The following is a 26,822-nucleotide window of genomic DNA, read 5'->3' on the forward strand; positions in this document are numbered from 1 at the left end:
ATTAATTGTCTAATTTAATATTCATGCAACTTCTTTTATATTGAAAAAATTAGGTTACTTTTTATAACTTAACAAGAATTCCTAAGTATACAGAAGTGCTGAGAAATCACAGGTAATTGGAATTAAATGATTTACTCCATAGGCCAATAATTTAAAAAGCAAACTGTAGAAATTGCTTTTCATTTTGGCATGTGGCATGTGGGTCTCTTTAATGTTTGATATGATGAAGGGTAAGACCTCCAAAAATAAGACTTCTCAGGGCTAGAAAGATCTTAAAATGACTCTACTTCAATTGCTTTTCATTTACGCTCATAACACTCAGCCCAAGTCACAGAGGCAGCTCCCAAAGCTTTTTATGTCTCAGCACTAAGACAGTTTCCTGGCACACAGGTCCCCAAGCCAGCTAAAGGCATATATACATTATTACTCCTTCACTGTAGTGGATACCTGTAGTGTTGAAGGATTTTTCTTTACTTGTTCTAATTTATCCAAAACCATGTGGCTCCTTTGGTTTTATTCTTTTACTCATGACTCAGTTTCTGAATATGGGAACATTTTAAATCTCAGCGCTCCAATTCAACAGCTAAGAAAGCCTTTGCAATCTTTTACTACAAACGGTCAAAATACTGATGTCTGCTATAGAAATGCAGGCGTAAGGATCACTTTTGACAACCCTAATCTATGGCACAGCATGATAAATGTATACATAAAAGAGAAACTGGCGCACAAGAAATCAAAGCTCTTTCTTCAAGTTTTCCAGTTGCCACTTCATTCCTGGCATTTAGAAAGTATTTTTTAAGCAACGCTATCCCTCCTATAGAAACCTCATCTCCTATAAACTGTCCTTTTGAAAACTACTCCAACCTGATAATCTGCTGAAGCAAAAGCCCATCTCCATAAATTATAAATGGATTGAGAGAATTCTCAATGGATACTCTCCTTTTGGATAAACTGGGCATCAACAAGGCTGATGTTTGTACACTGAAAAACTACGGAGATCTAAATTTGGAGTACGACAACTTCCCTACAATCTGGCGGGTTAAGAGGGCAGAAGAAATCACCACAAAGATATTTAGGGCAGATAAAAATCCTGGACAGCCATCAGGGAAGCTGATCTGAGCTAGTGGTCCTCAAATGTCAGTACATAAGCAGCACCTGAAGGACACGTAAGACTTTAAGGCCTCACCAGCGCCTATGGCTTGGTGAGATCACACCAGGGCCCAGCCAGGTGATTCTGATGCACGTGACAGTTCACTCTGAGGTCTGGTGTTACAGATGGAAGAGAAGACAAACAAGGGTTGGAACTTGGAGAGCAATGACATTTGGGGAGTTTGTCCTTGTTAAACACTGCATCACCAAGGGCCTAGCCCAGTGTTTGTTGAATGACTATAGCCTCAAACCTGTATTTAAATCTATGCTTTGTGATAATTACTTGCTGTACTAGATAATTCTAAAATGTAAAGCTTGTAGAACTTTTTATACTTTTCTATAGATATTCTGAAGAAGAGACAAATTAAGACAGGCAAAGCTGATGGAGAAAGGCACTCCAAGTGGAGGGCACAGAATCCGCCAAAATGGGGAAGAAGGAAAAGGATCAGTAATTTTGCTTTCGGTGAAGGAAGCATGCAGTGTGGGTGAGGTAAAAAGAATGAATAAGAGGGGCTTCCCTGGTGGCGCAGTGGTTAAGAATCCGCCTGCCAATGCAGGGGACATGGGTTCGATCCCTGGCCCAGGAAGATCCCACATGTCACGGAGCAACTAAGCCTGTGCACCACAACTACTGAACCTGTGCTCTAGAGCCCGTGAGCCACAACTATTGAGCCCACATGCCACAACTACTGAAGCCTGCGCGCCTAGAGCCCGTGCTCTGCAACAAGAGAAGCCACGACAATGAGAGGCCGCTCACCGCAACGAAGAGTAGCCCCCGCTCACCGCAACTAGAGAAAGCCTGCGTGCAGCAACGAAGACCCAACACAGCCAAAAATAAAAACAAATAAATAAATTTATTCAAAAAAAAAAAAAAGAATGAATAAGAATTGAACTGGAAGAATTTTTAAAAATTTCTTGACCTCCTCCTCTGGGCAGTATTGGCAAAAAATCACTCATGTAACAACAGCCTCAGTTTTTTTGACCTATTAGGCTTAAACCCTAATGTATTCTTGCCTTTCCTCATGTATTCATTCTCTCTACCAGCTCCTCACAACTCACCTGGAGATGCAGTGTGCAGGCAATTCTTGTGTAAATATTTGCTATAACTATGGAAGTTTTTGGTACATTCATCTTAGTAATATATAGTTTTGATAAAAATCACTATCTTTCCTCCTGGACAGTAAAAGCGTTTAAAGATAATTGCCCTAATAGAAAAACACCACCATCAACAAAAAGCAATAGTACAATGGGTGTTCAATAGATCAGCTACTCTAACATAAAACTTTTCATGGTCAGTATCACATACTCTGTCTTCCTTCCTATTACTATGGATAAAGTATCAATGCTCCTAGCTAAGGCCAAGCTTCCTTGTGTGCACTAGATCAGTGCTACTCTGAGTGTGGTGAGCTTCCTTCATTGAGAAAGTCTCACCACAAAAAACAATGTCAGCTGAACTAAACTGCATGCTTACACAGTTGATTTAGTTTCCAGTGCAAGTTGACGGTGGACAGTTGCCACCCCCTTAGGAAAGCTGTTCTCAGACAGGCACATGAGAAATACTTTACTTGATCTCATCCCTACTTGCCTACCCAAGAACACTGTTCCTTCACTTGGGCCTGATTTCTTTAGCACCATCAATATTTCTCTTTTCTGTGCCCTTCCTATCAGTAAACCAACATGCATAATATTCCATATTTAGAAATGAATCCTAGTCCTCATATCTCCTTCCAGATATAGCCCCACTTCTCTGCTCCCTTTTACAGCAAAATCTTCTAAAGAGCTGATAATTATTGCTTTCACTTTCTCAATTCCCATCTGTTCGCAAATTCACTCTAATAAGACTTTCATCTCCACCACTCCATGAAACAGCACTTGTCAAGGTCACACTGCATTGCCAAATCCCAGGGATAATTGTCAGTCCTCATTCTCCAACCTCCCAGCAGCTCTTGATACTCCTTCCTTCATGAAATATTTTCCTCATACAGTATTATACCCTTCTGGTTCTCATCTTACATCACAGGCTACTCCTTTTCAGTCTCTGCTGCTGGTTGCTTCTCAACATCCTGACCTTTGAATGGCTGGCATGTTCCGGGGCCCAGGCTTAAGTAGTCTTCTCTTTTCAATCTATACTTTCTTCTAGGGTGCTCTCATTCAGTTTGATGGCTTCAAATACTACCCAGTGCTAATGACCCTCAAATGTATGTCTCTAGTCTTGACTTCTTCTCTGAGCTCCATACAAGCATGTCCAGCTTCTTCTCCTGCATCTCCACTTGGGTATCTAAGAGCATCTCAAACTTCTGTTCAAAACAGGATTCCTCACCTCTCCCACTCCTAATGCCGCTCCCGTCTCAGTATCTTCCATCTAAGTGAAAGGCACCACCATTTGTCCTTCTGTTCAGGCCAAAATTCTAAGAGCCATCTTCAAATTTTTTCTCTCTTGCCCACAGCCAGTCATCTGCAAGTCTTATCATCTCTGTCTTCAAAATCGATCTTCTCACTACCTTCATTGCAATCCACCTATTCAAGCCATCATCATCTCTTACCTGGACTGCTGTATTAAGCTCCTAACTGGTCCTTCCTGGTTCTTCTCTTGTCTCTCTACCCCCTAATATCTGGACCCTGTCTTCTTCCAACCTCATTTTTACTGGTTCCTTCCCTCCTCACATTTCTGCCACACAGTCTTTCAGCTCCTTGAATGTGCCATCTTCATTCTGACCACAGGGCCTTTGTATATGCTATTCCTTCTGATAAGAACAGTCTTCCTTTGCTATCTGCCTGTTAACTTCTGCTTTAGATTTCAGCTCAAGTTTCACTCCTTCAAAAAAACTCCTCCTATTCTAGTCCAGAACAAAGTTCCTTTCATAACCCCTCTCATAGAACTGAGCTTTTTATCTCTATGACATTTATTTTTACACATTAGGCACTGGAAAATAGGTACTGAATGAATGGGTCAATGAATGAATGGATGACCTTCCCTAAGAATCTTTGATTCAATAAATCACTTATTTGCCACACAGATCTCATTTGAACGCTAAACTGGTGAAGGCAGTAATCAGCTAAACAATTCAGTGTTCGGTGGGAAAAAAACACACACAAAAAAGTATATGTTTGAAGCCAAATGCACACAAGATAAACAAAATAAGGGCCTGAAATTTCAACTGCAGGGCCAGGGAGTTTTTACTCTTCTCTGTAAGTAAGTCTGTTACAAGATTTATCTCCTTGAAAATATGTATAAAGCTGTAACTTTATTTTTGTACTGTATTTTGCAATGTGTATGGAAGGGGGTGGAGAGAAGCTTGTCTCAAAGTGTCCTGTATTTTTGGTACTTAATTTTCATCTCCCTTATGTTCTCTTTCTCAGATTGAGCAGCTGTCCTCATCCTACCAAGAAATTACAGTGGACAGGCACAATAGAGCTTTGCAAGCAGGCAGAAGTCAAGTTTCTTATCCTCGTGAAATTTAGCCTGGATGCACTTACTACGTTACACAATGTGAGACATTCAGGTAGAAATAAAAAAAAGACCATACTAATCGCCAGGTGTCTGTAGTCACAGTTTTTGGCAGGACTTCACATAAAGCAGAGAAGCTACAGGATTTGGAACAGCACAGTTGATGGAAGAAAGTTAAGGGCATTTAACTGACTTGAAAACACAGGAAGAAAGGACCAGCACATAGAATAACATATTTTGCAGGATGAGCTATTCAGTTGAGTTCAAGCGTAGGGTTATGGTGACTTCTCGGCCAGTTACTATCAATCTGACACGTATTAAGCAAACAAGTGGGTAGTAAAAGTGGGAGTTCAGGTTGAAATGTCTCTTTGAGGGGCCCTTATCAAATATTTGTCTAAGAAAGTTAGTATCATGGAAGAAAAGGTGGTCAACTTCAGGGACCTAGATCTAGCTTCTGCAACTTGCTTCTATACAGTTTAACAAAGTAAAAACATTTTCTTTCTGGTGTGTGCTCTTTAACATATTTAAAATATCTTCAACATCTTTCAGAAATTTATTTTTCTACCAATATTATTGAGGTTAATATTTTTTACAGATAAGGCACAAATAGCTAAAGGCTTATTATCTCTGAACTACATTGCATTTATAGCACAAGAAAGATCCCACAGGCTTTCATAATTTGAATGGGAAATGGCTATGGCAGTTAAATGAGGAGAGGAGAGGGAAACTGAACAGCAAAGAGCAGGTGGTCTGTTCCAACTTGGCAGGTGCTTCACCAGGCCCTGGAGTCCTGTCTGTGAACTAGGCTGGATCTGCCACAGCCAGTCAGCGCCAGTGGAAAAGTAGTGCCAGATTCCTATCAGCACTGACTTGGGTGGCAATGGAATGATGTTAATGCATTCAGCAAATGCTTATGGCCTTTTTTCTTGGGTTTGCTATGGGACTAATCTTCTGTTTAAATGCATTACACAGAGCTCATCTCTAACAAAATCATGTTCCTATTTAGATGAAAATCTTGAACATCATATGTTTACTTAAAAACAGAATCTAGACTTCCAAGTCTGCTACCCACTCATGTGACCATAAAGTCTTCCTAAATGGAGTAGAGATTTTTAGGTGGGGCAGAGCGAGATGGCATTTCATATCAAAAGCCACATGGCTGTCATGGTTTTCAGAAGCTCAAGCACCGCCTTTGTACAAAAGGAACAAAATGTTAAATTTACTTTCAGTTTGAATTTCTGCCACTGAAAATAAAAAAAAATTATTATTTTTTAATAACAGCTGCTGGTTTTTTTTCAATTTAATTAATTAATTTATTTATTGGCTACGTTGGGTCTTTGTTGCTGCGCGTGGGCTTTCTCTAGTTGCAGTGAGGGGGGGCTACTCTTCATTGCGGCGCACGGGCTTCTCATTGCGGTGGCTTCTCTTGTTGTGGAGCACGGGCTCGAGGTGTGCGGGCTTCAGTAGTTGTGGCACGTGGGCTCAGTAGCTGTGGCTCGTGGGCTCTAGAGAGCAGGCTCGGTAGTTGTGGCATATGGGCTTAGTTGCTCCGCAGCATGTGGGATCTTTCCGGACCAGGGCTTGAACCCTTGTCCCCTGCATTGGCAGGCGGATTCTTAACCACTGCGCCACCAGGGAAGTCCCCCACTGAAAATTCTAATTCAAGTCAAAATATCCCTCTGCACACAGGGCAGGCAGAATGACCAAATGATGATGCTGTATGATGATGATGTCAGCAGCCTGGACCCCTTCCCATGTGGTTCCCTGGACCACTCCATAGCCCTTGCCAGGTACCCAGAATATTTGCTCTTTGGTAATAAGGCCAGATACATGACCAACGGCTCCCATTTAAATCTGTAGCATCTGGACATCCAGATGAAGAGATATTTGATTCTACTCACAGATATCAAACTAAATATGCTAAACTCTGAAGAGAGCTATTTCAGGAGTCTCAATTAGTCTTCAAAATGGAAAAGCTGTTTCTGTACTTATGTAAAATATAATATGCCATATTATACTGTTTGTTACTTCACCAAGTTTTTAACACAGCATTTTAACACCTCCCCGTTTATAAATGTATACTGCAGCAGAAGCCATATTAGGCATATCTAATCAAAATCAAACCCTATTTTCCTGAGGCTGTTACCACCATCATATCTGGGCACCTGGGGAGGACATACAGCGTCCTTGGTCTATGAATAGATACCTGGAGACTCTAACCTTCACCCTAAGCATGAGAGTGTTGGGGATGGGAGAAAACGAAGAAGGAGAGGCAGGCAAATGTGGGCTTCAAGGAAAGAATGCTTATGAAATAGGGTAAACTACAAGTGTGGAGATCAGGCCACTTTCCTAAAAAAACTTCATCTTCATTTTGTATCCTGAGATACTAGAGGCAAGAAGTGTGACAGCAGATAAATCCATGACACTGTGCCCTCCAGGAACAGCTCCTGCCATTCTGACCATCCCCTACTCTCCTTTCCTGACTCCTATTCATCTAAGTATTGACCTCAGATCATTTTACCTCCCCCGCCCCCCGATATGCTTAATACAAGCTAATCTAATCAACTCTCAGATATTCACTTTTACATCAGCAACTTCCCATATGTGTGTATCTAGTTCTGAACTTCCTTCAGAGCACTATTTCAGCCTTCTGCTGGTCACATTTCTCAGGTGTATAACAGGATCTTCAATCTTCATGTGTCCCACTCAAGGGTCATATCTTATTCCCAGTGCTGAGCACATGGGAGATGCTTAATGGATTCTGCTGAGTTAAAAATGAATTAAGAAAGATCAAAAACGACTCAAGTGTCCAGCAACAGGGCTGGTTAAATAAACTATGGTACATCTAGTCAATAGAATATTATACAGCTACAAAAGAAAAAGAAACCATAAATGAATGAGGAGCTTTCTACGTGTTGATTTGGAAAGACTGCCAGGATTTTTAAGTGAAAGAGAGATGTGCAGGACAGTTCACCTACTGTGCTACCTGCTAGGCCCTGCATACAGGAACAATGGAAGGACATGCAAGAAACTAATAAAAGTGGTTACTTCAGGCTGGGGGTAGGTGATAAATAAGGTAATGGGAGGGGGACTTCTCAAGGCATACTCTGTTATATTGTTTGATTTTGAACTACATTAATATATTACCTATTTAAAACAAATAGTAATCATTAAAAAAAAATAAACAAAAAATAAACAAGCAAAAACAACCCAAAAAACGAGTGAGAAATTAATTCAGAGGCAAAGAAAAAGAACTGCAGGATTTGGAGGTTTCAAACTTGAGATCAAAGTGAAAAGACTGTTTTGCAGTCTCCTCTCCCCCTATGCAATGAGCTGCAATTATTATCAATGTAAATGTCTTACTTGTTAGCCACCAAGCGCATGACAGTCCAGTCCTTTGGAAACATCTCTGGGCGTATCAATATTCGGAACACAGTAAATATCTGCAGCAGGAAATCCTTGGATAAGGAGGAAAGAGACAATTTTACTGAGTTATTATAACTGTCAACACACACACACACACACACACACACACACACACACACACACGGTGCTGTTGTTACCATTTCCAAAGCAATTACAGAGAAGGGAGCCCTACTTCAATAGTTTACCCAGGAGAGGGAATAATTACCCTTCCCATTCTTAGCACCCAGCTGGTTTGCTACCCTTCCCAAATGTTCCTTTTTCCTTCTCTTTCTCATGCACAGTGGAAATGACTTTTGGGTTTTCTTCACAAGCTCCAAAAATTTAGGTTTTAGAAATAAAATGGAAAGCTAGTTAACAGAAGATTAGCAGGGAAATATATTTTCTTTCTTCTATTACAGTATCCTAAACTTCAGAACTTTTCAACTCAAGAGAACTGTAAATAGTCCTGGTTCGATTTTGCTTTCCTTTAAGTGGGTGTCAAAATTTAGAAATTTTTTGCTTAAGATGATTTTATGTTCATTAAAAAGCATCTTAAGCAAAAACCCAGGTTTCTTAGAGGGCATTCTGAAGATGCAGTATTAATGGGATGCATGCAGGTTTATAGAATCTGAGGGTCCTATGCAGAATAAATAGAAATAACGGATGTGCGCTAAGCTGAGCCCAGTGACAAGTCCTTAGAAGCTAAGAGTGTCAAGGTATTCTTCACAGAGATGCCATACCAGGGGGAGTGGTATTTACGGAGATGTTATCTTTAAACTGATCACCTGGAAACGCTCTTGACGAGAAGCTATTGTCAGGCATGGAAATATCATTTCTTAAAATGTTACAAGAGATAGGCTCAAAGTGCTGGAGCACGTTATACTTAACAAGGAATCAAGAAGATAACACACCGCAGGTAATGAATAAAATGGAGCTTGCCCTACTCAAAAAGAGATTGGCTCAATCTAGCTATCATTTAGATTTATTAACTAGAAAACTTAAAATTTTTTTTGTAACTTAAGTACTGCTAGGAAAATATATTTAACAATCTTATTGAAGGCAACAGTATGGTTTTGCTTAGAAAAAACACCCCAAACACAAGAGTTTTATTTATCAAACCCAACAACACATTATGTTTAAACACGTAAGCTGCTTGAATATAAGATTACGATTGTCACTCATACCATTAGGAGACAGAAAGATAGAATCTAGAAAACTAAGAAACATTTGGGAGCTGTGTGTGTGTGTTTACATATTCTAACAGCTTTGATCAAACGCATAAATATTTTGACAAGAATTTATTTTAGCTTCTTTGGCTTCAGCACACATACGTTGCTGTGTAGTACGTACCATGTGGAAACATGCCCAATAGGTCATCTTTCTTTAAATGGCCAGACAGATCCTCCCTGTGTTGTCAGAATCCCCAGTTTCCCAAATGTATTCTACTACGGGTCAGATAATTTTGGGAAACATCTCCCATTCTAGCCCTCCCTTGGGATAGGAGGTCATTAGCACACTAAAACTGTGAGAAGCCCTTTTTAATGCATTTCTAAAACTTATTCCAAACGGTTTTCCGGTTGATTCTTTTGAGTTTCCCAGACATGAACACATATAATCCCTGAGAAAAATGATGTTTGCATTTACTTTTCAAAGTGTTACAGCTCACTTTAGTTTCCTGTCTTGCTGCATTTGCTTAGATAGATATTAAAGAAAAAATCATGAAGGTGGTGAGTCGCTTGTTTTTTCACAGTCTACTGGTACTTAGGAATAGTTTAAATAAATTCTAAAATACTGATGTTTCATCTTTTCTCCTTCAATCTTTTAACGGAATTGGAAATTGGAGGCAGCACCCTTCGCGGTGGGAAATAGGAGAGTGTGATGTCCGTTGCACAGAGAAAAAAATTGGCTGAAAAATTGGTGGCAGGAGGCAAGATATCTACCTTCTGGGCTAGCAACTTGGATCATTCTTTTGTAGTGCAGGGGACAAAGGTGACGTTATTCCAGGTATAGGACTGGAGACAGACAACCTGTTTCTGTACCGTCTCATTTTCCTATCCCCATTTATCTCACAAAATATAATAAAAGGTGTGCCAGCATGGGACCTTGTGCCAATGCTTATGTATGACATCAACCTTTATTTCCCTGAAGAAAACTTTTCAGTGTCTCAGGTAGCTTTCTAAGCTTCATCTACCTTTACAGAACCAAAGACATTCATTTGTAGAAACCTTACAATGAAAATAAAAGAACATTATACTGAGAATCAGGAAATCTAGATTTTAATCCTGCCTCTGTCATTAACTGGCTCAGTGACCTTGGTAACTTATTTAACCTCTCTGGAACTGAGCTCTGAGGCTTTATAATGCGGGGGGCTTCAAGGTCCCTTGTAGTTAGAGAAGATTAAAAATAATTAATATGATCACGTATCTATTCATACAGTATGCAAACATGTTTCTTATTTCTCAACTGTAGGCTAATGTTTTAGCAGATGGTAACACAAACACCTTCCACTGTGGTACTTACATGTAATTTAGCAAGTATTTCTTGTCAGCTGCCATGCGACAGGTTACATTTCAAACTCAGTTCCAATGTTTTAAAGCACTAAGACCTGAACGCTAGATTCTACATCCTCTCCCTTCCCTCCCCCAATACAATGGTATTTCCTTGTCTGTTCTGAGTACTTTTCAACTCTGATTATTTCACTGAACAAGAACTTCTGCATAGATATGTGAAATTATTTTGCACACATAACGATAACTAAATAACAGATTCTTTTTATAATCTAGAAAAAGAACACTGCTGTAATAATATTCCTGTTTGGACAGCACACAGAAATAAGTGTTTCATATGCCATCATTTCAAAATTGGCCGCCTGGGAGCAGTTTCTTTTCTGTTTGTTTACTTCAAATAGCACAACATGGTTACTTAACTGTATTCCCGGTAATTATTCAAATAAGGGTTCAAAATAAAAAAAAACAAACAGGGAGGTGTTACTTTACAGAAACACTTTTTCTGCAGTGTGAGAAGTTCAAGTAAGAACGTTCATGCGAAAAGCTTCAAAAACAATAAAAAGTCTCACATTCAAATAGAAAAGAAAGCCGGAGCAGTTGTTATGATGTTACATTATCATTAACACTTATTCATTCATAAATATCGGGTCCTTTAATATGTGCCGGGCACCGTGTAAGATGCTGGGGACACCTAGTGGGGTAAAATATACTCTTTCATTTATTCATGCAATAATATTTATGGAGTGCCTGCAACATGCCACACCAGAGTTAAGTTAGTTGAATGTGACCTTTGCCTTCCTGGAGCTCAGAGTTTTGTGGGAGAGATGAATGCTAATCTATTTACGCACATGGTACTAACTAGGATAAATGTGAGGGCCAGGTGTTCCACACAGAGGGAAGGGCACCTCCAAGCCTCAGACTCAAGACAGAGGTTACCCGGGCTGCAAAGGGGAGTGGCAAGAAATGGGGCTGGTAGGTAAGTAGGGATAAATAAAAGATGGATAGGGACTTCCCTGGCCGTCCAGTGGTTAAGACTCATGCATTCCAATGCAGGGGGCGTGGGTTCGATTCCTGGGTGGGGAACTAAGATCCCACATGCCTTGCAGCATGGCCAAAAATTTAAAAAAAAATAAAAAAAAAAAAGATGGATAGATAAATAGATAGAAAGATAATGATAAATAGGGACCAATCAAAGGTAAATAAATAAATACAAGGTAAATAAACCTCATACCTTTTCCCTGGTAAGCAGTTTGGAAATTTATCCTGAGGGTGATGTGGAGACACTGAGGGGCTTTATGCAGACATGTAAGAGGATCAAATTCCGGTTTTACAAAGACTTTCTGACTACAATATATAACACATTGTTTTGTGTTTACACGTACTATAGTATCAGAATAGCACAGATAGAAATCAGGTGTATGAAACAGAACTGGGGAGGCACAGAAGGAGGCCTTTTGAGATCATGAAACTTGAGTTAAGAGATTTGGGAAAAAAAAGCATCATGAGGTACGTAGACAGCCCGGGACACTGTCTCCTTATGTCAAGAGCAATGAATGGGACAGAGCCTTCTAGATACACATTTCCTTTACTTATGATTTAGACTATAGTCAATCTTATTTTAAAATTTTGCCACAAATTTCAAATGTGTAACACCCTTGATGCAAGGTCTGAATTCAATTAAAGAGTGTTAATAATCGTTATCACATTGAAACTAATATCCTTAAAATTGACTATTTAAGTACATCATGCAAAAATAACTCTCAAATGGTCCTCAATCCTCAAGAACTATAGAACTATTTTTCTGTAATAAAATAAAGACTATAAGTTGAAATAACTGTATGGAAAAAGATGGCTTCTGAAGCAGGCAGACATTTATTATGAGGGTTGATTCATTCAACAAAGATTTAATGTTCCAGGCTCTGTGCTTAGGACACAAAGACAGAGCCCCTACTCTCAGAGAGCCCATAGTCATCAAGAATACAAGGAAACAACAAATAATAACATGCATTGTTGCACATGCTGTCACAGAGGGGGACTTTAGTCTATGAAGGCTTCATTTAAAAAAAGTGATACCTGGGCCGGATTTTACAGCAGGAGCTGAAATCAGGAAAGGGATTAATGGGGTACAAATTAGGCAATGGAAGTGAGGTGGTGGTGGAATAGGCATTTCAGGTAGATGAAAAAAAAAAAAAAAAGATCCAGAGGAATTAAAAATTATCTATATGGTTTGTTAGGAATATACAAGTAATCGTAGTAATCTTAAGTGACTGGAATGAAAGGTATTTGGAAAGGGATGGAGGATGAGGATGGAAGGTAGACTGAAGATAAGGAAGACTTGACGAAAAGACTGGACTTTGTCCTGCAGTTAATGTAAAGTCCTCAGAGTTTTAAAGTTGGCTTGAGACTTGATCAGATATCATTGTTGAAAGCTAGTGGGCCAGTATAAGGGAGACAATGAAAGGTAATAATAATGCTGTACATAACTCCCAGAACATGTATACTCTCAGGCTTAGAGCAAGATCCCCACAGTTCTATATGAAAAGTCACAATCAACAAAAAACAGGAGTTTTACTGCTCTCTATATACATAAAATGCCAGGGATATGGCCCCAGTAGAAGGTAGGTGTATAATAAAACATTACTGACTACAGAAGAAGGAAAAAAAAAAACCCTAATCACTGCTTAGTTTTTGCTTTTGTTCATTTCTAAACTAATGGCATGTTCTAGAGAAGGAAGGAAACAATGCAGAGGACCAGCGCTCAGGTCCGCGCTCCTACACACTTCAGGTGACGCTGTGACTCACAAGTACTTGAGGACCAAGGAGAAGAAATGGCCTACTGTTCACGATGCTCGAAGCCACTCCAGCAGTAACCCTGGAGACACCCAGGTTCTCCAAGCAAGAATGAAGTTAAAACTGCACTAGGCTTAGCAGATACTTGAGAATTACAGACTTTCAACCTTCATTTTGATTTAGAGACCCACGGGGAAATGCTAGGCCAAATCTCTCTTTGAATTGATACGAAGAGAAAAAAAGCAGTGATGCTAGGCATAAAGAACAACCAAAAAAAGATGAATTTGAAAATCTCAGTATATAATTTGTCAGTATCAATTAAGATTAAAATGTATATATCCCATGATCCAACAGTTCTACTTCCAGAAATTCATTCTACAGCAATAAGGGCACAGATCCATAGAGATATATGTATCAAGATGTACACCACAGGATCCTTTCTAATGGCAAAAATCAGAAACATCCTGAATGCCCATTAAAAGGGAAATAATTAAATTATGGATTATCGTATAATGAGATTCAGAAGAATGAATAATGTACTGGGCTATAGAATGTCCATGGTATATTATTGTGTGAAAAGACGTGCAACCAGTATGAACAGTATGATTCCGTTAAAAAATGCGTGTGTGGATATAGCATAGAAAATAGTCTATGAGGATACACCCCTCTGTGTTAACAGCAACTACCTCTGGGGAACAGAATACATGTGTGTGGAGGAAAAGAGGACATATGCTTTATTACTTTAAACCAATAGGGTTATGTGGGATTTTTAGTGTCTAATCCCAATAACAGTTATCATTTTTCATTAATATCACTCTATTAAGTTGTACCTTTCCTTACTGGTCATTCCCTTATTTACTCAATTTCTAACCTAAATGTAGATACAAAAAAATCCCCCCCTGCCAAATCCCAAACTCTCCCTCTGCCAATTTAGCCTTTTTAGACGTCCTCACTTCATGACTAGAACTACCTCATTACTTTTGAAGAGCTGACGAAGGAAATGTTATACAATTTGATAGCAAAGATTTTCGTTTAGGAAGGTTTATTAAAGATTAGGCAAAAGCTGAGTTTAGCTGCCTGAGCAAAGAACTGAGACGTTAATAGAATCCCTAGTCCTCCCGATTACTTGGGAATGATGATAGTATTAATCTTCATCGCAGGGAGTAGTGAAATGAGATGATGCAAGAAAAGAGTTTAGCGCTGCATCCGCCTCATGGCTGAGGGAGTGGGGCTGAGGAGGTGCTACGTAACTGTTAGCCATTATCACTGTTGTTGCTTATACATCACACTCATTTACAACTTAGTGATTTAGATGCCCCGATAACATTAAGGCATTAACAGAGATCGTTTTATTAGTCTTGATATTCCCAACATCTAGCCAAGGTGCTCAACAAATGTTTACTGAGTCAAGCAACTGACACAATAAAATAATAATAGTGCTTACCCTCATGGGGTTCTTTTCAGGATTAAATGAGTTAATATTAATCAGCCTCTTAGAACAGTGCCTTACATGTACTAAGTTCTATATAAATGTTTGCTGTTTGAGGTAGTCAGTTCCTTTACCACAATACCCAAATCCCATAGTCCTCTAAGATTTTTGGTTTTATAATCCATTTGGCAGCAAAGCCTGACCCAAACTACTCATAGTCTTTATTTATCCCACCTAGAGCGAATATTTTATTTAGCTGCAGAAATACTGAGATGTTTGATTATACAGTTGACCCTTGAACAACATGGGTTTGGACTGTGCAGGTGCACTTATACAAAGATTTTTTTCAATAGTAAATACTACAGTACTACACGATCCACAGTTGGTTGAATCCATGGATGCAGAGCCATGGATGGGGAGGAAACATGGATAGGGAGGAACCACGTGTACAGAGGGCTGACGCTAGGCTATATGTGGATTTTCAACTACACATGGTTCAAGGGTCAGCTGTAGTTGCTACCCCCAATTCTACTGGAGGTGCTATATGATACTATACAGTATATGTGCCATATTATCTTTCTGAAATCTCAAAAATTCTGATTTCTGAAATACATTTGGTAGAAGGACTTCAGACAAGGGACTAGAGACCAGTGCTATCATCTTCGGAAAATCTTGTAACATAGATTTCAGTAGCATAAATATGGATACTTGACTTTGAAGAAAATTGAGAACAGGAAAACTTTACTTGTTAAAAGGTGGTATTTGAACTTTTAAAATACAGATTAAAACCAGCTGACTAATTAACCTTTAGTAAAATAAATGCCCTCCAGTTTGCCTTCACTCCAGTTATCCCCCTTCCATTCTTACACTGGGGATGGTGTCCTTCCTCCCAGTCAGTCCTTCCTCCCAGTCAAGGCTAATTAGGTCCCTCCTGCTGCTTTCTTAGAGACCTCCCCCTGTGAGTTAGGACCTCTTTTATCTTCAATGTCTCCCTCTCCACCAGCTCTGATCATTTTTATTTAAATATGTTTAAGTCTCCTCCATGATAAATATTCCTCTGACATCCCAAGTTCTCCTTCAGTAGACACCTTATACTCCTCTTCTTGAAACACTGTCTACATCCCCTATATCTTTTTCTTTTTTTAAAAAAATTCCTCAGTCCATGACATCTTGGCTTCCACCCCCACCAATGCACTGAAAATGCTCAAGTTCACCAAACATTCGATAGTTCAATAGTGCAACCAGATAGGTCTTTCTTAACACAAATGTGATCATGTCTGTCCCTTCTTAAAACCCTCCATAGTTTTCCAATATCCTCAAAATAAAGTCTATGCACATTCACAGAGCCTTATGTCTTACATCTCTCTTCCTCACACTGTACAGTCGGTCTGTCAATCTACAAATGTTGCCTGAATGCCTACAGCATGCTAGGCAAGTTCTGGGATCTGAGGACACAGCAGTGAACCAGCCGTCGTTTCAGACATCAAGAAGTTTATAACCTAGTAGCTAGGAGTTGGGGATACACATAAACAAATAAACAAAAATATTCCCGATTCTAATAACCGTTATAAAGGTGGAATGGCAGCTGTGGTATGTCAGTTAGGATATTCAGGTGATGTTTTAGTTGAAGATCTGAATGTCTCAGCCAAAGATGGACAGCACACTCCCACCCAGCTCTCAGCTGAGACCTCCCTTGGGGAGTTTTCCTCTAGCCTTGAGTTGGGGCCGACAGCAATTCCTAGGTGCTCCAAAGCACCGTGTGCTTACTCTGCGTGTTCACCACTCTCATTTGCCTGTGTTACTGCCCATTACCAGTTTGACTCTTCCTCCTACAGGAACTGGCCTTTTTGTTTCTGGTTACATAATAATGCTGGTAGCACTTGGTACGTCAGAACTACTCAATCTGAAGGACAGATAGAGTAATTAATATTGTTAAAAAAATTTCCCTGGCCTGAAGGCCCAGGTTTGTTTCTTATTGTTTTTAGGTCCGGCTATTTTGAAGTGTGAAACATGTGTCCCTTGAAAAGGTGTGTGGCTGACTGAAATGAGGGAAAGCCACATAAAACACTTTATTCATTACTTTCATTTGCTTTATTATTGTTAACGTGAATATTAAGGCATAAAACTCAATACCTAGATTAAACAAATCATGTTTTTCAGCTTATGCTTTTCTACTATTTTTTTCTTATTCCCAGGCCCTGTGAAAATATGTAATTTTTCCTATGTGAAATTTTGAAATACGAAGTCATAAACTTCTTGAGTAAAACCTAATGGCTCCTCAGCTGTGTTAAATATTCAACTTGTGATGAAAATTAATAACTGCACAATTATTTTCCTTTTTAACCATATGCGTTTCTGTATGTAAGTGGGTAAGTTCTAAGATCTTTATCCATTTTTAATTCTAAACTCAAGATTAAATATAAGCATGAAAAACATGATATTTTCAGGCTTGGGCATATGCTATCAACTGTCAGATAGATTACATCTGCCCAAACCTATTCTTTGTTTCATATGACTCAGCTTGTCAACTGATCCAAGGTAAATGAGAGATTCTTCTGAGATGATACAACAGTTAAAAGTCAAAGATAAGTGATCCCTATGTGTTATCTATATTGAAAAAAATCTAGAACTCTTCCTCTAAGGCACTATGAAGGCTTGTAATCATGCAAACGTTACACTGTGACTATAATCACTGTCTTGTAATTCTCCATCCCCCAGTGATAGGGATAGAGTAGGATAATTAAATAGTTTGTTTAGCAATCCCACTAGGGAAGGGAATTTTAAGGAAGTCTGGGAGACTGTTGTAAGCTAATGACCACTCAACAAAATAATCCAGTAACCTAGCAACAATCTATACTACCTTTTAGGAAGAGCAGGTGCATTCAAGGGCCAGGCACACTCAAGCCACAAGTCCTGATAGTTAAAACACAAGACTGTAGATATGGGATCTGAATCATGTTACATGAAGTCAGGGAATTAATGGTCCTTGAAGAGTAGCATTCTGCATGTAGCCAAGACAGGAATATAGGTGAAAGGGGAAAGAAACTAGGTGAAAGGGGACATTATACCAAAATCTGAGATGAACTACCATATTTAAGTATATGTTAATACCCTTTTGCTAATACACATATGATTTAAATAGCGCCATGACAGTCCCAGTTAGACCATACAGGGTCAAAGGAGGAACTAATGATGTAAGCCTTGACATGTACCCAAAAATGAGGAAGAAGGTCGTCTTCTCCCCTCCCCACTTTTTCTTTGATTATAAAAGTGTAGCCCTCCTTGTTCTTGGGGCCGTGCTCCCTTGCTGGCCTGCTTGTATCTCTCACAAGCATCGTATGCTAATAAACTCACTCTTTGCCTATCGCTTTGCCTCATGCTGACTTCTTTCTCTTCTGAGACAAAAGAACCTGAGCTTCAGTAAGTCCTGATACCAGGTGAGTAGTTTCAATTAAAAGACAGTGGGTCCGGGACTTCCCTGATGGTCCAGTGGCTAAGACTCTGCGCTCCCAATGCAGGGGGCCCGGGTTTGATCCCCGGTCAGGGAACTAGATCCCACATGCTGCAACTAAGAGTTCACATGCTGCAACTAAGACCCAGCACAGCCAAATAAATACATAAATAAAAATATAAAAAAAAAAAAGACAGTGGGTTCAAATGTAAAATAGATAGCTAGTGGGAAGCAGCAGCATAGCACAGGGAGATCAGCTCGGTGCTTTGTGACCACCTAGAGGGGTGGGATAGGGAGGATGGGAGGGAGACGCAAGAGGGAGGAGATATGGGGATATATGTATATGTATAGCTGATTCATTTTGTTATACAGCAGAAACTAACACAACATTGTAAAGCAATTATACTCCAATAAAGTTGTTAAAAAAAAAAAAAAAAAAAAGACAGTGGGCTCAAGTCCCCTCCTAAGTCAGAGATCGTGCGTTTAAGTCCCAATCTGAGGGTGACTTGGGTTCAAGTCCCAGACCGTGGGTTCGAGTCCCAATCTGAGTTTCGGCTGGGTTCAAGTCCCATCTGAGAAAGAGTATGGTTTCACCAGCAGTTAAGTGACCCTTCCATTTTGATGGTTTATGTATGAAGCTGTCTAGAAACTGAAGCGATGGAAGAGAAATAAAAGTAAATACGGACAGAAGATACATCATTCCTGTGACTGAGGACAATCAGCTTCTAAGATTTTAGTGAACACCATGAAGGAAGCGTTAAAGTCACCTAAATCTTAGCAAAGATTGGATTTTTACAAACCCAGCATCAATATTTTCCATTTAACGTCACTGTCAGAGTAGCACAGCATATTGATTAGACCAAAGGCCACAGAGAATGTCGAATACAGCTCTGCCTCCCTAGTCAGAATGTTGTAGCCAGAACTTCTCACTGTGTTTTTAGAGGGATGAAATCAGCTAATATAGTAATACATACTCCCTTATCTGCTATTAAGGCAATATTTCTAAGTCCACTTAACTAGACTCAGTCTATTTGCTTTTGTCTCATTAGTTCTGTTATTCTGTTTCTAGGTTACTGGACTTTGATGGCAGGCATTTCAAATCCTATATGCTTGTCCAAAATAATAATTAATTGCTTGGCTTGAGTACAGAAATTTTAAAGAATCAAGACAGAAGAGCAAATCTGTGGATAAATCTGATAAAAGACAGAATTTAATGGAATCAGGTAAAGCAATTGTCAAAAACCCATCTGAACAATGATGAATGAGAACAAGAGAAACTAAAAAGATATATTAGACACTTTAAAAAATGTCACTTACCCTTAGTTCTTCTTTCGTATTGAAACTATCAAGAAGCTGTTGATAATGCCTATCTGTCATTTGCCGTAACAGGGACAGGAGACAAGCAACAAACTCCCCCTAATTGAAAAAAAAAGGAAGCATGTTTTTTAGTAAGTACATAAAAGAACATCAGTAACTTACCTTCAACTGATCTCAAATAGAACACTTGAAAAGAAAACCCACTATGATCCAAATTTACCCTATGATGTTGTCTTAATCTAAATTAACCATAATATTACAGTCAAATTTCTCCCTGTAATGATTACCATTTACTTGGTACACATGTTATTTTAAAATTTAGACTGGGGACTTCCCTGGAGGCACAGTGGTTAAGAATCCGCCTGCCAATGCAGGGGACATGGGTGCAATCCCTGGTCCAGGAAGAGCCCACATGCCGTGGAGCAACTAAGCCCGTGTGCCACAACTACTGAGCCTGCACTCTAGAGCCTGCAAGCCACAACTACTGAGCCCGCGTGGCACAACTACTGAGCCCGCGCACCTAGAGCCCACGCTCTGCAACAAGAGAAGCCACCGCAATGAGAAGCCTGCACACCACAACTAGAGAAAGCCCGCACGCAGCAACGAAGACCCAACGCAGCCAAAAATAAATAAATAAATAAATAATGAAAAAATAAAATAAAATTGAGTGGATTTTTTTTTTTAACTTGGGTGGAAGCTTTTCAGTAGGGAAGTAACTCCACACACTTAAAGAAGATAAGGTACTGAGGCTCCTGACCATTTATTAAGCATTTACTATGTCTTCATTCATTATATTGTTTGAGCCTCATATCAGTGTTATAAGGTAGGGGGTATAATACTAATTTTTTTCTTTTTTTTTTATTGAAGTATAGTTGATTTACAACATTGTGTTAATTTCTGCTGTACAGCACAGGGAATGCTAATTTAAAGAAAGTAAAATGTAGGTTTGGTGGGCTAAAAGACTTGCCCAAAGTCACACAGCTAGAAACTGGCAGAGCTGTAGTTATTCCTGGGGTTTTCTACTCCAAAGCTCTTCCTGTACCTTCATGCTCCACTTATAATTCACATGACCTTCTCCAGCTCATCAGAGTGCTCATCTGCTGACTCGTTGGGTGTCGAAAAAGCCATACATTGCATAATGTTGGTTTCAATCTCCTTTTAAGAACAGTTTATTTATTTTTTTTAAAATTTATTTTATTAAAGTCTAGTTGATTTATAATGTTGTGTTAATTTCTGCTGTACAGTAAAATGATTCTGTAATACAGAACATATATATATATATACACACTTTTTCATATTCTTTTCCATTATGGTTTATCATAGGATACTGAATATAGTTCCCTGTGCTATACAGTAGTACCTTGTTTATCCATCCTGTATATACTAGTTTGCAACTGCTAACCCCAAACTCCCAACCCACCCCTCCCCCATCTCCCCTCCCCCTTGGCAATCACAAGTCTAAGAACAGTTTAAGTTAACTGTGATCCTTTCGTGCTTGGGTGCTATGTGATTGACTCCTACAAAGTCCAAATCTTAAAAATTAATAATGAAAAAGAAAATATATATATAGCATCCATAGATTTGAAGACTTATAAAATTGCTATCACTTGCATTTCCTGATGCATTTCTAACTTAAAATATATGTTTTCAATGCAAACTTTTTTGCTCAGCAAAGAATTTATCTACTTTTAGTTACATTTAAAACAATACAAGCACAACAGGAGAAGTAATCAGTGGTAACTGACTGTGGATTTAGAGAAATTCAGTTTAATTGCGAATTGGTTTCTTTGAGTTTACATGGAAAAAGATTATAGGCTCACATGTAAAATCTGAGACTAAAAGCCCTGAGTAGTCGGATTTACCAAGAGAGGCAGCTAAGTCAGGACAGTCAAACGTATCCCCACCAAGGCCATGGGAGGCCTGAGGATGCTACTTAATGGCCATATCAGGGTAACCAGAGATGCAAGCTGGCTCCTTGCATGTGGATAATCATCTGCCACACACAGATATGACAAGTAATTATCCCTACATACTTTTTAGGGCAAATATTTAAGAACTAACCAGTATGGGCTAGCAGAAATACCCTCTAAGCTCAACATATTACTTCGTTAATGCACAAAGGAACCCTTGATACTTAACACAAGAAATAGAAAATTTAAGGGAACAATCATGAATATTTTAGTGTATGTGTATGAAGAAACAACCCAAGGCTAGTAAGAAACTACCTGAAAGGACTGGGAGTTCATACATGACTGGTGCTCATATATGACTGAGAATAGTGTTTATTCTCACCAGCCAGACTGAAAAATCCTCACTATTAATAGGGCATCAGGGCATCAGTTAAGAGTACTAAAAGTACTCTTTTCCTCAGTAATGGGGAAAAATTACTCCTAGAATAAATGCTGCTCTGATCCTACCTAAAAAAGTTCAAGAGCAAGGCCTGAAACAATCTAACAGTCCCCAAGAAACTGCCAACCTCATTCCACAGCAAAGGTCAAAGACATTTTTTGGAATTAAAAAAAAATTCACCTCCCAACAAGGTAAAATTTACAATGTCTGGCGTTCAATAAAAAATTACTAGGCTTACACAGAAATAGGAAAAAATGAAACAAATGAGAAGAGAAAATAATCAATCAATAGAAACAGACCAGAAATGACACAGATAATAGAATTAGCAGTCAAGGACATTAAAATAGTTATTATTACTGTATTCTATATATTCAGGAAGCTTGAGGAAAGACTGAACATGTTAATTAGAGGCATGTAAGATTTCAAAAGGAACCAAATTAAATTTCTAGAGATGAAGACTGTCATGTATGAGATGAAAATTCACTGAATGGGACTAATGGCAGATTAGACTGTGGACAAAGAATGTCACCTGCTGTTTCAGTATACAAAGGCTGTTGAGTCATCATCTACTACAGCCACCCCTGATGGTGCACCCTGAGGGGAATTCAGGATGGAGAAAACAGGATACTGGTCCTAGATAGTTAAGATGCACATCAAAGGAATAATTTCAATAAGCCCAGACTCTTGAATCTTCTCATACATAGAAAAGCACTAAAATCATTTACTTGAGATGTCTGTTTTTTGTGATTAGCAATAATCTTTTGATGTTCGACTACATTTTTTTTTTTTTTTTTTTCAGTAAAAACTCCTATACATCCTGGTTCCTCCCTTACCTCTTTGGGACAGTCCCTCAGAACTATCTGAGAGGCTGCCATCTGGGGCTATACTCCTCAGTAAGTCTGCTGAATAAAACATAATTCTCAACTTTTAGGTTGTGTATTTTTTTTCAGTCAACAGACAATACAGAAGAAGACAGAGTAATAGATATCCTCCAAAATGAAACAGAGAAAAAAAAAAAAAAAACTAAAAGAGAAGAAAAAAGCACAGTGAACTCTAGGACAACTTCAAGTAGCAAAATATATACGTAATTGCAGACCTCAAAGAGAAGGGGTCAGAAAAAGTAGTTGAAGAAATAAGGGGAAAAATTTTCAGATTCTTTGAAAAGCATAAACCTATGTATCAAAGACTTTCAACAAACCCTAAGCATACGAAGCATGAAAAAAATTACACCAAAGCACAACATAGTAAAATTGCTGATAGCCAGTGATAAAGAGAAAATCTTAACACCAGTCAGAGGAAAAAAAAGACACATTATATCCAGAGGAAGAAAGATAAGGATGAGAGATTTCTCACCGGAAACAATACAAACTAAAGATAAAGATGAGAGATTTCTCACTGGAAACAATACAAGCTAGAAAACAGTGGAGCCATATCTTTAGAGTACTGAAAGAAAACAACTATCAACCAAGAATTTGTTACCCAGTAAAATTCTTTCAAAAACATAGACAAAATAAAGACTTTTCAGACATCCCAAAACTTAAACAGTTCACCACTTCTACTCAACATTATAGTGAAGGTTCTAGTAAGTGCAATAAAGCAAGAACAAGAAATAAAGAAATACAGATTGGAGAGGAATTTTAAAAAAGCTGTCTTTATTCACAGACAACACATTTGTGTACAAAGAAAATGCGACAGAATCTACAATGAGCTACTAGAACTACTTAAGTGAGTTAATCAATGTTTAAGAATATAATAAGTTCAGTGTACAAAAATCAATTTTCTGCATAATGAAAATGAACAATTAGAAATTGAAATTTAAAATAATATAATTTATAATACCATTAAAATATGAACTACTTAGTGATATATATGACAGAATATATGTAAGATCTGCTGAAAGCTACAAAACCTTGATGAGAGCAATTAAAGATGACCTAAATAAATAGAGAGATATACTATGTTCATAGACCGGGCGATTCAATATTGTTAAGATGTTAACTCACTCCAAATTGATATATAAATTCAATGCAATCCCACTCCATATCACAGCAGGTATTTTGGGGGGCAGAAAGTGACAAGCCGATTTTAAAATTCATATGGAAGTGCAAAGGACCTGGAATAGTGAAAACAACTTTGAAAAAGAACAAAGTTAAAGGTCTTAGACTACCTGACTTTGAGACTAAACTACAACGCTATGGTAATCAGGATACTGTGTTACTGATGTCAAAACAGAAAAATAGATAAATAGAACAGAAAGCCCAAACCAGAAACAATCCAAACGTCCACGAACAGGTGAATGAATAAACAAATTATAGCATATCCATATAATAAAATACTATTCAGCGTTAAAAAGAAATGAACTACTGATAAACAGAGTAACATTGATGAAACTCAAATAATTATATTGAAGAAGTCAAAATGCCCTCCTCCTCCCCCATTCCTCCAAAAAACCAACAACAATAACCACATACTGTATGATTCCATTCATATAAAAATCTAGAAAATGCAAACTTATCTATGGTAACAGAAAGTAGGTCAGTGGTTGCCTGGGGATGAGGTAATGAAGAGGGGCAAGAAAGAGGGAATACAAACAAGCACAAAGAAACTTGAGAGAGTAATAGACATGTTCATTATCTGGATGGTGATGAAGGTTCACAGGTATATATATTATGTCAAAATTTTATCAAACTGTAGACTTTAAACACATGCAACTTTTTGCATGTCAATTATATCTCTACACTTTAAAAAATAAGACATTATGACAATATTATCATTTATGGAATGGCACTACATGTAAGTTGCTGTATTTTGATTATATTATCAAGTTTATCCCTCACTAGAGCCTTGTTGGGTGGACACTATTAACTTAACGTTACAGTGAGATCTGTTAAAGTTAATAACATATTTATCCCATGTTCCACAGTCAGAAAATGGTGAAGCTGGGGTGTTAACCTAGGTATCTCTGGCTCTTCTTCCTGCTGCTCAGACTGATTTATTTTATTGAGGAAATATAACTGAGCTTGGGGGTTATATTTCAAATACAAATAGGTATATAAGAATCTGTCTGTTGATAACCAATGTCTGTACCTTTTAGCCTCTCTTATGTCTTGACTTGAAAATGTAAATCTAGTTGGTAGAAATGCATTCAATGTTTCATCTCTTAGTTTTTCTACATCCTAACTACACTGTCTCCAATGCAGCTACTAGATCAATATTCTTAGAATATTTATTTCAACATACATTCTGTGAATAGTGAAATATCTTAAATGACATTATTTTTAATAATTTTAGTAATAATAAAAATTATTCAAAAGTGAATAGACTTTCATTAAATCTTTACAGTCACCATACCTAGGAGAATACCTCTTTGAATCCATATTATTACCTATTTATATCTGTCACATCTGGTTTAGGCCCAATGCAAACAACTTGTCATCCTGATATCTAATCTTGGCATATTTAAGACATGTCATCAATCCCAATATTTACTGTACAATGTCATTTTATTTATTCACTTCATCAATTTAGGAACTTCAAGAACATTTAACCCTGTTAAGAGGCCTAGACGTCCAATATTTTAATGACATATTTTTTACCCGTAATGTAACTTTGTTTTTAAGAGATTTTTAAGTGTCTACATGAAAACCCTAGACTCACAATTTGTTAAAAAGAATAAATAAAAAACCACTGTTGGCCAAGATTCACTTCATTTTAGTGTTGGAACTTTTTTATGTACAAATCACTGTCAGAAAGAACTCTATGCTATAGTGGCTTGCATCCATTTCACAACTAGATTGAGCATACTGGGCATTTCCACCAATAACTGTGAATAAGATTATTAGACGGCTACAACAGTCTTCAAGAAACCTTCTATTATACATACCCACAATTTTCCCCAGAAACATCTCACAGAATTCTCCTGTCTTCTTCTCCTTCCCCCAACCACAGCCCATGGTGCACAAAAACTTTCAACAAATGCAGAGTATGTCTTAGACGTGGCTCCTGCTGAACTAGAGTCACCTGCACTATAAATGGTGCTGAACAGAATTATGCGCAAAGAAAAGAAGCATTTATCACTTGTAAGGAACTCTGGAGTCCAATTAGTTTGAGGGTGTGAACAAACAGCCATATACGCCTCTTTATAAAATCTGCTTCCACATACAATTCAATGTTTGAAAGGAACCGATTACAATGGTGCTTTTTTTTTTTTTCCAGCTAGAGTATTTTAAAGCTAAAAGACCAGTTGGTAGAAGAACAAAAAGTACAATCCTTTTAGATAGTAAAAATAAGGCTACTATTATCTGGAATTATGACAATAGTGGAAGCCGGTCGTCCTGTTGGTGTTACTGGGAGGCAGGGTGACAGCTGTGGTACTCACAGAGAGCTGAGACACTTCACCACGACACACTGTGGGACCGACCTTTACCTACATTATGTCTGCTTATTGTGGGCACTTTTTCTGTAAAGACTGAAGGGTGCTCAGTGTAGGACTGCCATGTAAAGACTCCCTATTCAGAAAGCCTGTTCTCGGGCTTCCCTGGTGGAGCAGTGGTTGAGAGTCTGCCTGCCAATGCAGGGCACACGGGTTCGAGCCCTGGTCCCGGAAGATCCCACATGCCGCAGAGCAGCTGGGCCCGTGAGCCACAGTTACTGAGCCTGCGTGTCTGGAGCCTGTGGTCCGCAACAAGAGAGGCCATGGTGGTGAGACGCCCGCGCGCCGCCATGAAGAGTGGCTCCCGCTTGCCACAACTAGAGAAAGCCCTCACACAGAAACGAAGACCCAACACAGCCATAAATAAATAAATAAATTAAATTAAATTAAAAAAAAAAAAAAGAAAGCCTATTCTCTAAATAAGAGAAAATGATGAAGAAATTAGACAGGTCTTCAGTGCCCAGAGGAAATGACCTTGTCAACGACCAGAACATATTTCTCACCATAGAATTCGTTATAATGTAAGCGTTCTTTACAGGAAACTG

General features: G+C 38.5%; 1 protein-coding gene across 4 annotated transcripts in view; it reads right to left on the reverse strand.

The window, feature by feature from the left end:
• The window catches only part of DOCK4 (dedicator of cytokinesis 4), a 482,024-nt gene that overhangs the window by 81,178 nt on the left and 374,024 nt on the right, over positions 1 to 26,822 (reverse strand). For all 4 annotated transcript variants that reach the window (XM_068549319.1, XM_068549318.1, XM_068549321.1 and 1 more), the window contains exons 26-27: positions 19,497 to 19,595; positions 7,961 to 8,055 (exon numbers count right to left, since the gene is read on the reverse strand). In XM_068549319.1, the coding sequence (XP_068405420.1) occupies positions 7,961 to 8,055; positions 19,497 to 19,595 (194 nt within the window). The remainder of the gene's footprint in view (positions 1 to 7,960; positions 8,056 to 19,496; positions 19,596 to 26,822) is intronic.

Source organism: Eschrichtius robustus, chromosome 8, assembly GCF_028021215.1.
Source record: "Eschrichtius robustus isolate mEscRob2 chromosome 8, mEscRob2.pri, whole genome shotgun sequence".
NCBI classification, from domain to species: domain Eukaryota; kingdom Metazoa; phylum Chordata; class Mammalia; order Artiodactyla; family Eschrichtiidae; genus Eschrichtius; species Eschrichtius robustus.